Below are 14,710 nucleotides of genomic sequence, written 5' to 3' on the forward strand. Positions count from 1 at the left end.
TTGCAAGATTAGTATTTTCTTGCTGAGGGGCACTAAACTTACCAAGCAGGTAATCTTGCCTCAACCCCCAAGAAAGTAAATCAAACATAAATAATGTAAGATACTACACTAATCACCAAAATGAGATGCTCCAGAGACTGCTTTAAAAGAGACCAAGCAACTGCCAAAACCCAGAAAATGTATCCAATTAAATAAGCTCAAAAACTTCAGTAAATTATTCCAGTCTACTTGGTAATACAGTCAAGTAAACAAAAAAAAAAAGTTGCATGAAGAACTCTAAATTAATAATCTGAGGAAGGAAAACACCTGCAGAAGACACAGCACAATTTCAAAGCGCATGTCATGTCAGAACTTTGTATACACAAAGCTCTCTTCCCTTTACAAGCATTTCATACAACACCTAAAAAAATGTCTTTATGTACACTTAGAAATCTCTTTTAAAGACAGCAAAGAGAAAATCCAGAAACTGTGTTTTTGGGGTTTTTTTCAGGTTTGGATTTATTTTCCTTTTAAGCAGCAGGAGACCAAGCATGGATTAGAAATGTTGCACAAGGTATCTTCAGCCAAATAAAACCTCACCAAGAATCACAGCTACCATTTCACTTAGGACCTTAGCTATACCCTTTAGGAGCTGTATCCTGTGCTAGGCACAGCCATGTCAGATAAACAATTCCACAGCCAAGACTCTCCAGAGCTTGTCACTGGTATTTTGCCAAACCATACATAATAGGGCACCCATCCACACTACGTAATGCAGGCCTGAGATGTGACATTTTAAGTAAAACTAAACTATGTTTTCAGCACTGGGGCTAATGTAACTGAATTGTACCATTCCACAGGATAAAAGACTCAAAGCCAAAACGGGATGGGAAGTCAGACATGAAGAAAAAAAATATTTCTACCAATCTTATTTGTATGTATGAAAAATCTACATTCTCCATCTCTGCACCATCGATCTCTAACCTTACTCTGCTAAAAAACATATACTTTCTAGGGAAGGAGTCCAAAAGCCACAGTAAAGACAGATTCTAAAATACATTGACCCATACTAATTTATATTAGTAATTCCTTCCATCTACTCCTCTACACATTGTATTGCAATGCTTAGATACTTTACTATAGTGAATTATTTTCTACTGCTGTAAGACACAGTAACTTCAATAAACTTCATTCTAAATTTCAGTTTTGCTTGAGCAAACCTGTTTGCAATGAACTATTTATGAGTATTCCATGGTTATTTGACCCCCCAGATCTCTTTTTGCAGTAATATCACTCAAAGCAGCTATTTACATACACAGGACATTCACAAACAAGATCTAGGCAGTATCACAATTACATTTTGTGAAGATTAGGAAGCTGCTTAAAAACAGAAAAAGCAAGGAATCAGAAGTATTTTCCTTCCAAAGCACTAATTATTCCTACCTAAGCACAGAACAAACTGATTGATGCTTTGTACCTAGGGGCTTAAAGTTCTCACTGAACTATATGAACATTATTACTGCGTAAAAACACATTCCTGTTAGAAATTACAAGCACAAGGACATAATGTATGTAGGTACCTCTACATGCTAACTTGGAAATCGCCAGTGAGAAGACATGAGCAACTCAAAAAAGGGGCTTGTTTTGATGAATTTAGCCTAATCTAAACCACATCTGACTGAGGCTGAAAGAACAGCACTTCTTCATTCCCTTTTCAGTCTTCTCTTTCTGTGTTTTCTTTTTAATACAATCTGCTTATATGAATGAGTAGAGTGTTTGTAGAGTGCTACTTCTGGAGCATCCACAAGCAACTATTAAATTATTAACTTTGAAGCTGTTGCATAGCAGAAATCTATATGAAAGCTACTTTGTGCTAGATGTGCAAAGACCTGACTATGAAGTTCAGATACACATACGAGATTCAATACAGTGCAATCAAATAAACCTTTGAAAGTCATACTGTTCTCTTAACTCTTAGAAATTAAACTGGACCCTAAACTATTTCAAAACAAATACTCATAGTGCTTTTATTTTTTATAGTTTTGAATTAGCCTACAGGCATTTCTTTAAGGCATAGACAAGGAGGTCACGTACAGAAAACAGCTTAATCATTGTAAGCTGTTAGCAGACTTTCATATAATTTACTATAAGAAAGCAAATAAAGGTTTGCTAATTGGTAGGCCCTTTTATTTCTTTTTAACTAAATCTATTTATTTACCAAAAGAAATTTCAGATCATACTTAAATCAGGATCTGTATTAGCAGTACAGAGTTTTAAAAAGAGCTATAATTGGATTTCATTATTATTAAAATTGTAACTTTTAAGTTTAAGATTGGAAGCATATCTAAAGCACTAGTGTTTTAAGAACCTGCTTGCTCAATTGTAAAGAATTAAGTCCTTTTATCATCATCATAATAAAGTCCTTCATCACTGTCATTTTGATTACACCATACAGAACATCCAAATTTTAAGAAAAGTTCAAATTAAAAATGTTTTGGTATCCTAATTATGACCAGCAGGAGCACATTTACTACCAACTGAAGCAGTTTGGTCGTTGTTAATTGTTTGGGGATTTTTGTTTACTATAATGTGGTTTATCATTTATCAGTGTAGGAGAGACATACTAGCATTGAATAATATGTATCACAGCTGAGGTGTCACATTATTGCCTCACAGAGAAGTAAACAGGACTAAATACATGGTTGCATATCAGCTATTTCCTGTTCACTGTCTAGAACATTAATCTAAACTGCAGTAGGACTTGCTGCAGTTCATAAAGTACAGTTGGGTTTTCTATGAAGTATTAGACTGCAAAAATCAGTGGAGAAGTGATTCAGCTATATTGAATACTGCTCAGAAGAGACAAGAATCTCCAGCAGAAGCAGGAGGCATGTGATGCATGAAAAAGGATGGAAGGAAGAGTAGAGGAAGTGCTTCAAATTGCTGCAGTCTTTTGCACACTGGTTACAAGTCAGAAATTTGACTTAGTCTCTCAGTGGTACAAATAAAAACCAGGATAGTACTTTTTTCCCAAGTATGGTTAGTGAAAGCACAGTATATATACAAGGACAGAAACTTCTTGCATTGTAATAATGAGAAAGTAAAGCAGCTCCATAAGGAGGCACAGGGAATGCCTCCTAATGACCTCCATACTCTTCATACTGAACATGCTACAAAAATGCAAGAAACGATAGTGCTTTAACTTGCCAGAAGTGAAATTCCCATTCCACATCACTTTTTCTTTCACAAAGGAAACTTAAAATTCAGCTGAATAACAATAAAAGCTAACTGGCAAAAACTAGAGAGCATTAATTCAATCCCAAACAGAAGCTACCAGAATTCTACACAAAGCTGGAGGAGGTGGCCAGTCAATCCTCTAATTATTCCTGTAACTCCTGACAATAAATTTGAGTAAAGAGGCCTTCATCCACTGATACCTCAAAAAAAAGAATTGTGAAAGTCCAAGAGGAAATCTAGAAATGACCCAGTCTAAACTACTGAAGAGTCTTGATATAGATCTATATATATTACTATATAGAATATAGTAATTACCTCTGAGAAGGTAGCTCAACCTTCACAGACACTGACGGATTTGTGAAATTATTCTGACCTACATGCAAGTCTGGCCAAGTTTTGGTCACAGACTCAGAACTGTCAGATTCAGACTATCTGTATGGAAATAAAATATTGATGCTGCTATCAGGAACTGAAATGTGATAGAATTTAAGCCGTTAATATTAAGTTACCATGGATAGAAGACAACACAACAACCTTAAATTCCCAACAGGCCATGGGACTGAATGCCACAACACAAACATGAATACTTTCAGAGAGCAATTTACAAAAATTTAAAATAAGATAGGAGAATTCCTTGAGCAGTTGAGAACCATCCATACAGTCTAGAGAAACACCCTTTTCATGACACAATGAAAATGAACCTTGACTTTCACAAACTCTTAAAAATAAGTGAACAATAAATAAAACTTTTTTTTTTTACTTCCTCATAAATAAAAAAATTAATAATTTCAATTTATAGTATAAGATTGGCATAAGTTCATAAGATATTAATAAACCTCATGGAATGTCTTTAAGTTAATAGCAGTTAGCTAAGATTTCTTTTTTCTTTCAAATCTTACATTGAACATAGCTATTAATTTCAATTGGCAATAACATTATCTGTTATAGTACTATTAATGATTGCAGAAGAAAAACTGTAGTTATTTTTCTATTTCACTCCTAGAATTAATTTTTTTTTAATTATTTTAACTTAAAAAAAAAAAAGTCTGTAAAGCACTGTCAGGAGTCATCACTACAGAAAAACTAAAAAAATTAATTCCATAACTTGCCAATTTTCCATAATCTTAAACTGATTCATCTGCAAGTACTTCCTAGAATTTATTTTTCTTTCTGCATACACTGCCTTTGAGAAGAATATCAAGAAGCCTTTTTCTCTCTTACAGAGGCTTATGGTTATTAGTTATCTTATGCTCCCTCTACTGACTGTATAAGAAATGGCCCCCAAGCCCTTTAAGATGTTTCTCTGAGAGAACAGTTTAGGATTTAATATAATGCTTCAAGGAATTAAAAAAGCATGAAGTACATTTCTGTGGAGTGCCAAATCTTTGTGTAAGTCAGAGTAGAACATAATTTTTTTTCTTTCTAAGATAGAAGCCTCAGAAAATAAAACCTTCCAGTAGCATACATGGTATTAACTACTACACAAGCCATTTATTATACCCTGAGGAAATTTCTTCAAAATGTTTCAAGGGTTTTATACTTAGGTGGAAGATGAGAACTTCAAATTTCCATTTCTAGTGTAGTTTTTAGCAATATTTCTTTATAAACTCTACTGTTCAGTTGAATCCACAAAAACTACCTCCAGTCTCCTTTACCATCCTCCTGTGCAGGACAGTAATCTACTGCCAGTGTGACATAAGCATCATATTCATATGGATGCTAAATCTGAACCACAGTGCCTGTACAAATTACAGGCCGCATAGCTTTCTCAAGTCCAGCCTGGGAAGTTTTAAGGAGGAATCAAAACAATCCTCAGGGACACAAAACAGCCTTGCAGGTGTTGTTTTCTATTCCTTGTTTTCCTTGCAAGAGAAAGTCAGGGGGTGGTGAACCCCACTGACCAATGATGGTGATGTAGTGATTTACTGACCAATAAGAGTTTCCTTTCTGTACTTTCCACAAACTAATCTATATAACAAGCCTAGAGCAATAAACTAGAAGATTTCTCCTGTTCTGACTCCCATGAGAGTCTGTGTCGTTCTTTCCCGCCGTTCCTAATTAGAACGACATATTCACTTTTCAGATTTTGAAAATAATTCATGAAATGACCGATGGGATATAATCCAAAAAATACATCAGGAAAGTTCCCCAAAATTAAGGAAGGTCTTGTATACAACCTCTATTATCCTGAAAGGTGAATAATCTTCAGGATAGCCTACTGTTTTGCTGTTCTTTTACTGAGGAAAAATGAGTCAGTCACCTATTTATTTTTTTTTTAATAAAAAGTCTCTTAGTAAGGGTAATACTGAATATCTCTCTTTATTACATGAACCATAATAGAATATTTAAATACAGAATTTCACTGTTAATGTCTACCAAAACCTATTTCATTTGTTTTGCTGTACATTAGAAACAACTGATTTCATATAATAATGACGTCTATGTCATGAAACTAAGCATTTGTTATTAGATACTGAATGTGAAAAGAGAAAAAAAATCAAAAAAGCTGTGATGAAATATAATTTCTGAATGTTGTACACAGACCTCTATCCCACTGAGCATTAACAAAATCCAGGTACTTACCAGATCAATCAGACTCTCCTGGATTCTGTTCAGTGTGGTGCGTAATCTGCTGCTACTGAGGCCCAGTCCTGTTGATTCAAACTGGAAGAAATACATTCTACTTAAGTTGGGAAAGGAAATCTCATTGGTTTAAACTTCAAAATTACACAGCAAAACTTGAGCTTGCAAAGACTATCTACAACTTACTTACATTAAAATTTTCACACATAATCACAACCATATAAAATGAAAAGAAAATCAACATAGGTCACAGCACTCAACACTGCACTGGTGCAAAGAATTACCTAAGTATCTTTCATGAAGATGACAGTGTATCATTCATACCAGTAAAACATCCAGTATCTTTTACTGTTATAATTCTGTATTTAACTGCAGGACTCTAGATTTTCTTGTATGGCTGATGAGCCTGGAATGGTGCCCCACAACACCGCCTCCAAGCCTTGCATTCACACCACACCAAGTCAAATGGTTTTCACTCCTTTCTAGCTATAAAATCTCTTGTAATTATCAAATATATATCTTGCATATGTAAAAATTATAACCACTGATCTTTATAAAAAGTCATTATTACTTAATGCCTACAAAGATCTACCTCAGAAATGTGCCATCTTCATGTTCATGGCTCAGGAGTGTATGGGGCAGATGCTCAGCTGGGATAAAGAATTATGTATATACCTACTCTATATATATGTATTTAATTATATACATATATCTACACTAATTTCCTGCTAAGTGCAATGGGTTATACCAGCTGAGAGTCTGATTTGACATGCATAATTATTGTAACTTCTTATCTTCTACTGTAAATAAACCCCCCCAATAAACTAACACAACAAAGAAATTGGAAACAGGACATGTAAGAAACACACATTTCAGTCAACAACCTGGAAGGATTTGAATACAGTTCTGGTATGTGATTCACACCAAAAGGCAATTTGCTGAACTATATTTAGGGTACTGTTGAATTATTACTGCATTATTAGACTTCCTTTCAGTGGGCTGAATCAGGGAGGGAAGTATTTGTGTTTATGCAACCTCCTCCTCTCATTTTCAATACAAATAAGCATAATTTAGGTCTCCATTTAGTGCATCTTAAGTTTCTGATTTAAAATGCCCATCTGCCCCAATCCTTCTATATATTAAATGACAATTTACATCTGGATTGAATTCCCACTTGAAGTACAGTCTGATGAAATCTAAAACTTGATCTAGGAGACATGTCCACAAGAACAAAACCTCATGGCTTCACCATGAACATTTCACTCATCAGTACATCTGACTCAATTTATACAAATTTTGCTATTTCTATTTGCAGAACTATAGATTTTGAAATCCCATAAATTAGTGATCTAGTAAGCCTAGTAAGCAGAGTATTAAACAATTTGCAGAGTAATTCTATTCATTACCAATTATACCTCTTACCATTAATCTCTTATAGTAATTACCTCTTATAATAACCTCCTATAGTTATTAAAATAAGTAAGTTTACAAATTAGTGCAATGTCCAGTCAAAAAAAAAAAAGAAACCTAACCTCAATTTGTTTTTGCTAAGGAAAACTATTTTGTGCCATGCTCATTAATGTCTTAAATTTTAGTGAGTGGATATTAAATACAGGCAATCCTTTTAATTTTTTCTTGCTCCATAATTTGAGTTAAGGCAGGCTTAATTTGCATCCCACAAATAAAAAATGTTTTGAAAGCAATTCTGGTTACAACAGCATTTGATTTTTGGCAGTGAAGAAAGCTAAATACCAGTTACACAGGATAATGATTCGAACAAGGTCTGGAAAGAGCAATGACAGCATCATGAATGGACATAGAACTTGATGTGTATTTTAAATCCCTGGTTTTCACTGAGCTGGCAATGAACTCTCCTTATGTGTGTACTCACATATACAAAGTAACCACAAAATTCACAAATAATTCCAAACATTTAAGGAATCTCATTTGACATTATTTTCTAAACAAAACAGGAACTCTGTGTTGCTGAGTGGTCTGAATCACATACCATCACCTATCTCTACTTTCTAAAGGTTTAGAAACACTATGGGGAGTGAGGACATTTAAGCAGCATTACAAGAGGTTTTATTACAATAATAAACCCTTGTAAGCATTGTGCTTCTCATGTCAAAACAAATACTAGACACACTACAAAAACATCAAAATTTTACCACCCATCTGCTGTAATGTTTACCTGCCTAGCACTGTGCTGTTCTCTGTTAGAAGCACAGAGTGAGGAAGTTGGTATGGGCTTTAGAAATATAAAACAGGAGGTGCAAAAAAATAACAATAAATGCAGCACAATTTGAGTATCAGAGCAACTAAGCCAATGGAAATCAATTATCTTAACAGAACAAACCAAAAAGCCCCAAATCAAACCACAAACAAAACAAAACAAAAACACCCAACAAAAAGAAAAAAAAACCTCTGCCCATCTTGTAAACACAAACTGTAAATACATTTGTCCTGCCAAATAGAACAGTTCAAAGCTTTTTAGAACCACATGTTGAGCCTGAAAATTCATTACAATTTGCCAACACATGACGATGTATTTGGAACCCCTCAACACTGTTACTTGTGGAGTAATTTAGGGGCTAAAACAGGAGAAAATTGTTTTTACATGCAGCTATTAAGACAATTCTATTGAAAGTTGATCTATGTTATGTAAAGACATTGCCAACAAGGATTTTTTTCAACTACAAGATCACTCAAAGAATGTTTTTTTCATTGATGCAACTAGTCTGAAAGCAGAATACTAGATATGAGTAAGTGTCTTTCAAACTTCTTAACCTTGAGTTACTATTTAACTTGCACGGCCCCTTTTTCCGACATTTGCTGTTCTTATGTAAACTAGAGAAATACATATAGAAAAATTCAACCACTTTATACTGTCTAGGCTCAAACCACCCTCCTTCTGCAGGCTCCTCTGCTATCCACTTTCTACCACTACTTCTAGGTAATTCACATTGTCTTTCCTCCTTTTCAATAGTGCTGGAAAGAAGAACAGAATCTGTCTATTCAAAACGTAATATGATTAATATCTCACTGACAATAATGCTCCCAGTACCTTTCTCCCTTATTGCTGATCTAATCAGCCTTTTCTTACTCCTACATTCAAATCCATTCTATTGCTGCTAGTTTTTCTGGGAATTATATATTAGGCAGTATTTTAAGCAAAGATCTCCTCTGTATTTCCATTCTCTGTGTACAGTGATACTTGAAAATTAAAAATGCTTCTACCTACCATGTCATTTCGGCCAAAAAATGTATAGACTGCATACAGATAGTAATCAAAGAGCTGGGACATGAAGTGGATCACATCAAATGCAATAGGTTTCAGAATATTCATCATCTGCATGTATTTCCCTTAAAAATTAAATACAGAACATCAGTTTCTACAGCACAATTGCTACAAAAACAGTTTGGACAAACTCAAAGCCAGCTCTACCAAGTGGATTATGTAGCCTTCAACATTTATTAACAACAACTTAATAATAATTTACAGATTGGAAAGGTTTAAAAACAGAGCTAAAATGATGACTTAAGACACCACAATTGTTTCAAGACTTCTCAAAACGTACATGTTAATCCCTATCAAAATGTCTTCAACCGTTCTTGGTTTTATGGTATCAAATTCAAAACATACAACTCTCTGGATCCTCTACAAGTTTCAGCTTCATTTAGCTAAAAAATAATAATCTGCTAAAGCAGTCTCTGGCAAATGCTATACAGAGCCACTGAAGATTTTATGCTTTAGTGTGTTTATATATGCACATATGGATATTTTTCAAGCAATAGAAAAACACAGTATAAAAATGGTATGTCCAAGATTGGATTTTACCCAACAATTCTAGGAATTATGTGCTTCACATCAGTCATACAGCATTATCAGCTCTCCTTCCTTTCTATCCTGTGGTAAGAATCCCAAATAGTTTTAAATTTGAAATGTTTCCAGGGGGACAGACTATGAGTAAAGGAGGATGTCAGTACCCTGGCACATCCAGGGAGAAAAGTAATTCCTTCTCTCCCTTCCTATTCTCTGTTGTAACATACTGCACTTGGGAAAAAAGCAACCCCAGCCTCAGGATCTTCATTTATATGTTATCTGAATCAAACTGATCTTAGGATTCGGAGTCCAAAAGGGATTTTTCCCTACAGACCTAGTTTGCAGGGCCTACAGTTTTCAGTTATTTTTGTTTTCCAGCATAGGACATGGCTCTTCATTGGATCATAAAAGAAGCACACTTAATGCAAACTCTTGATATTGCAGAGATCCCACACTTCCTGCTGGCTGTCTCAAAAATTGCATCCTGCTTGCCCTTTTATTGTGCTAAAAAACATAACATATAACAAACTTTTGGTTATTACAGTATGAGTTAGACAGCAATTTTTAAACTAAAACACAAATGCAGTCTAACCCAGCATGCAGGATACAGCAGGTCATTTCACAAATTGTCACATTCCAGACATGTTCAGATGTGATAGGTTAGAAAAATTACAGGAAGGTGCTAAAACAATTTCTTTTTCCTGTAGTCAGCAACACTCATCTTCAAGCTAATACTGTGCCCAGAAAAGCAATTTACTAATAAACAGAGAAAATATTGGTTTAATCAGAGAAACTGGGTAACGAAGAAACACAAGCTAGTTTTTAATAATGGGGTAGTTATTTGAATTTTCAAGCAAGTAATTGTGCAGGTCGGCAAAGATAACTAAGTTGAAAAATTCATGATACAGCTACATATCTGAAAAAATGGTAGAGCACTAGAGTAAGAACCAAGCAATAGCCTGACATTGCTACCTTCCAGGTTTCTATCTAATTTAGACTCCTTACTGAATACTACCTGACTATACCCCTGTTTGCTAAGACAAGCAAGCAGATGTTTTGTTATTTCTAGAGATGACACAGGTTGTAAAAATTAGTATTTGTCAGTTTAGCCCATTTGTTAACTCTAGACTACTTAATTATTAATGTTTTGACCCATAGCATTAAGAATAAGCTGAAAAGTGGACTTAAAAAAATCCGTTTGTCTTCTAAAAGGGAAAATCAAATAAACAGTCCAATGTGGAAATTTTTGGATGTTTGTGAAAAGATGTTACTGGTACCCAAATTAAAGCAAGTGTCACCTTTATCTGTACTATCCCAATATTCTGTATTGGACAGACTGACTTTTTCCACTTACTCTATGATAAATATATTTTTAAACTTGCCTGCAGCCCAAACACAATGTGAGTGATGAGTCACATTCTGGACAGTTAAGACTTCCAAGTATCTGTGCAGCTGACATGAATACTGAAGGTAATCTCTCGGCCAGTGTCTTATGCTTTTCCAAAGGGCTATGCACTGTATACTTCCCAAGTACTGTCCCTATAAAAATCTTCCAGCGCCAAGAACATTTCTCTATTACTACATCACTCAGCATCTTGACAAAAAAAGTGTTCCAAGAACATTTCCTCTTTGTTGCTGTAACACGACACCAATTTTTAATATCTATATATTATCTACTTGCCCTGAAGGTACTGTTTTGGGTTAAAAAGGGATATATAAGAACATTTCCAAACAGCACAAACACACTCCAAAGCCATACCAAAATAGAAACTTCCAGAAATACCTGAAAACAACACTTAAAGTTTCAGCAACCAAAAGTAGCTTGAATTCCTAGAGGCTCTAGATAGCTTAAACTGCTGAACATTTGCCAAGTTTGTATTGCTTGCAGAACTCCTTCTGTCCTTAAGGATAGCAAGTAGAAAGCATTCTTTATCAGACTAATCTATAGAAAACTAACGCACCTCACAAATTAGTACAGACAAATCTTTGCCAATAAATCTTTGCCAGGCCAACCTGGTAAACTGATTTAAACTAGGAAAGATGGAGTAAGGAGAGAGTTACAGTGACCATGCATGCAGCAAAATAAGGTTTAAGTGGGAGTACCTCCAGCAGGTACAAGCAGCCAAAGACATGACTATAAGACAGGAATATGGGACATCCTCTTGCACTCCCACTGCAATACTGACACGCTCAAATACCTCTATGAAGTGCCTGTATACCACTGCATGCAGCACAGGGAACAAACACGAGGAACTGGAGATGTGTATGCAGTCACAGGGCTTTGATCTCATTGCAGTTTACAGAGCTATGTTGGGATAGCTTGTGTGACATGAAGATGTCATGACATGCTGTTTAGGAAAGACAGACCTGGAAAGAACAGTGGTGGAGTTGCCGTGTATGTGAGGCAACACGTGGAGTGTATCAAGTTCTGTCTTGCTGTGGATGATGAGTCAGTCAAGAGCTTAAGTGAAGCTTAGGTTAACAGGGAAGACTAGTAAGGGTGACACTGTCAGGGGTGTTTGCTACAGGCAACCTGATGTGAAGAAGGAAGTGGATGGAGTCTTTTAACAGACAAATAGAAGCAGCCTCATGGTCACAGGCCCTGGTTCACACAGGGGACTTCAGTCATCCTGACATCTGCTAGAAGAACAAAACAGCAAAGCACAAACAGTAAAGCACTGACAACTTCATGACAGAGATGGTGGAAGATACCAATGAGGAATGGTGCATTGCTTATACTAATACTAATACTAATACTTATACTAATGAACAAGGAAGGCGTTTTTAGAGGTGTGAAGGTTGGGGATAGCCTTGGCTACAGTGACAATGAGACTGTGGAGTTCGGTATCCTGCATGAAGGAAGCAGGGCAGCATGCCTTCTGTGCATCAGTCTTCATTGACAAGACCATCCCTAGGGAATTCCTGACCCAGGTGACCAGGAAAAAGGAATGGTGAAAGGAAGACATACATGAAGAGCTAAAACACCAGTTTGAAGGAAAAAGTGTAAAGTCTGTTGTAGCTAAATCATTTTGAAAGACTTAAGTGTGATTTAAGCTTTTTTTAAGTCACATGAGGTTCAAGGTTATGTGACCAATCACTTCAGCTAACGACTTCTGCTGTGAGGCTTGTCATCACTATTATTATTTTCTGTAAAGATAATGGGGTTTAAAGCAAACAAAATTTAAGAATTTGTCCTCAAAACCCATTCTTAACACAACCAAAAATAAGGCCAAAGAAGCATTAAAACCCATCAATAAGAAATACCCACTAAACTATTTCTTAGGTAAGAATGATATTAATTAAGAGATCACTGAATCAATATATACAATGGCATAGTGATTAATTATTCTTGTGGATATATAGTGCTTAGTTAAAATATTCCATACAAATTTAACACAGGTTTATTCCTCCTTTACGTTTTAAGTCAACATGCAATGGCTTGATAGGAAAAATTAACCATAGAAATTAGTCTAATGGCTACTTTATACTAGAAAGAGAACTAATTACCTTAGTTAATTAATGTGAGAGATCTCTGATAAATTGAACTGTTCACTTGAAATTCAAACAATTGTATTGGCTCCCACTTCAATTATACATTAGCAACTCAATGTTAATTTATAAATATTAAGCTACATTTTTTATTATTAATTTAGCCTCCACACAAAGCATACAGCACATCAAAATAGTTCAAAATGGTTAAGAAACAATGTCATACGCATTCAGTATGACACAATGGGCACTACTACCTTCCTAAAAAGTAAGGCAATTATTTCTGTTACTTGATTAGGCAGCTTAAATCTGTATCTTCATCACTATGACTGAAAAACAGCAAAGAAAAACATATTAAAGAGGGAAAGTAGAAATCCAAATAACTACTGAAGCATAACTACTGATTTAATTTTTCAGATGCAGAATTTCAGATTGTTTTGAAGCAAGTATGGAAATGACAGAAACAGAAATACGGAGGCAAAATTAAGATAAATGATGGATCTAACAGAAGTGAAGTGTACCAGACTAAGGTACATTATTTTCTACAAAACGGACACAGTACATTTCATCTATCTGGGATTTGGTGAAATTATTAATTTAACAATATTGCACATAAACACAATAAATGAAGCTAGAGTGTGTTAAAAAGGAAAAAAAAATAAAAAAGCTACCCGCGGAGTTCTCAGCAATCAGCCATCTCTAATATTTTCATTAATTACTCTGGCACAAAAATAAGAGTGACAATAGAAAAATAAAAATAAAAAATAGAAAAAAATAAAGAGGCACCATCAAAACAGAAAAGGACTGACATAATATATAGGAGTACTTGATGATTATTGTTACAAGAATTGGATGAAATTCAGTAGCACAAATTGTAAATCCATGCATTTAGGGGACAATTAATTAAAAAACATGCATCTTTCTACTATAAGCTAGCAGCTTATCTCTTAGAAAAAGATGGGGAAGTGAAGGATCTGCTGGCTGCACAAGGTCATTACACATTGCCAGTGCAAGGAAGCTGTAAGAAATCAAAAGAGGTGCAAAACTGAAAGAACTTAGGACCATGATGCAATGATATAAGAATTAGACAATGCAGGAAGATCTCATCCAAAGTATTGCACATGATTTTGGTAAGACTACAACAAGAGCAGCAAATTGAAGTTTCTGGTGGATAAATACAAAGGATACTAGAAATCTTGGCACACTGTTTAACAAATCAAAGACTGATAATAAATAGGATCACTTCCTGTAAAAACAGCAGAGCAGTATGCATCAAAAAACAAAATGATCTGCTAAAACTCAAAATGTCTCTTATAATAAGATCAAGTCAGCAGAAAATAGGAGGATTTTTTTATTATTATTCTGTAGGCTGACAAGGCTTCTGAAATAGAATTCCTATTAGAAGAGTGGTGGGAACAGAAGTATTTTTAAGCTGGAGCTCAAAACAAGCATATTTATAGGCAGTACTAAATGACATCTTCCTCCTGGCAGGAGGTCCCTTTCCAATTCCATGTTTCAAATAGCACTACTACCACTCATAACCAAAATTATATAAAACACCCCAAAACAGCAGAAAGTTTGAAAATTAATAATAAT

The 14,710-nt window shown here is 35.0% G+C and overlaps 1 protein-coding gene across 1 annotated transcript in view; it reads right to left on the reverse strand.

Annotated features, from left to right (window-relative positions):
- The window catches only part of VPS50 (VPS50 subunit of EARP/GARPII complex), a 76,499-nt gene that overhangs the window by 14,635 nt on the left and 47,154 nt on the right, over positions 1-14,710 (reverse strand). The window contains exons 21-22 of the mRNA XM_005518801.3: positions 9,044-9,165; positions 5,800-5,880 (exon numbers count right to left, since the gene is read on the reverse strand). Coding sequence (XP_005518858.2) covers positions 5,800-5,880; positions 9,044-9,165 — 203 coding nt within the window. The remainder of the gene's footprint in view (positions 1-5,799; positions 5,881-9,043; positions 9,166-14,710) is intronic.

This window comes from Pseudopodoces humilis, chromosome 1, assembly GCF_049639895.1.
Source record: "Pseudopodoces humilis isolate 2021_Gansu_Grassland_sample_001 chromosome 1, ASM4963989v1, whole genome shotgun sequence".
NCBI lineage: Eukaryota > Metazoa > Chordata > Aves > Passeriformes > Paridae > Pseudopodoces > Pseudopodoces humilis.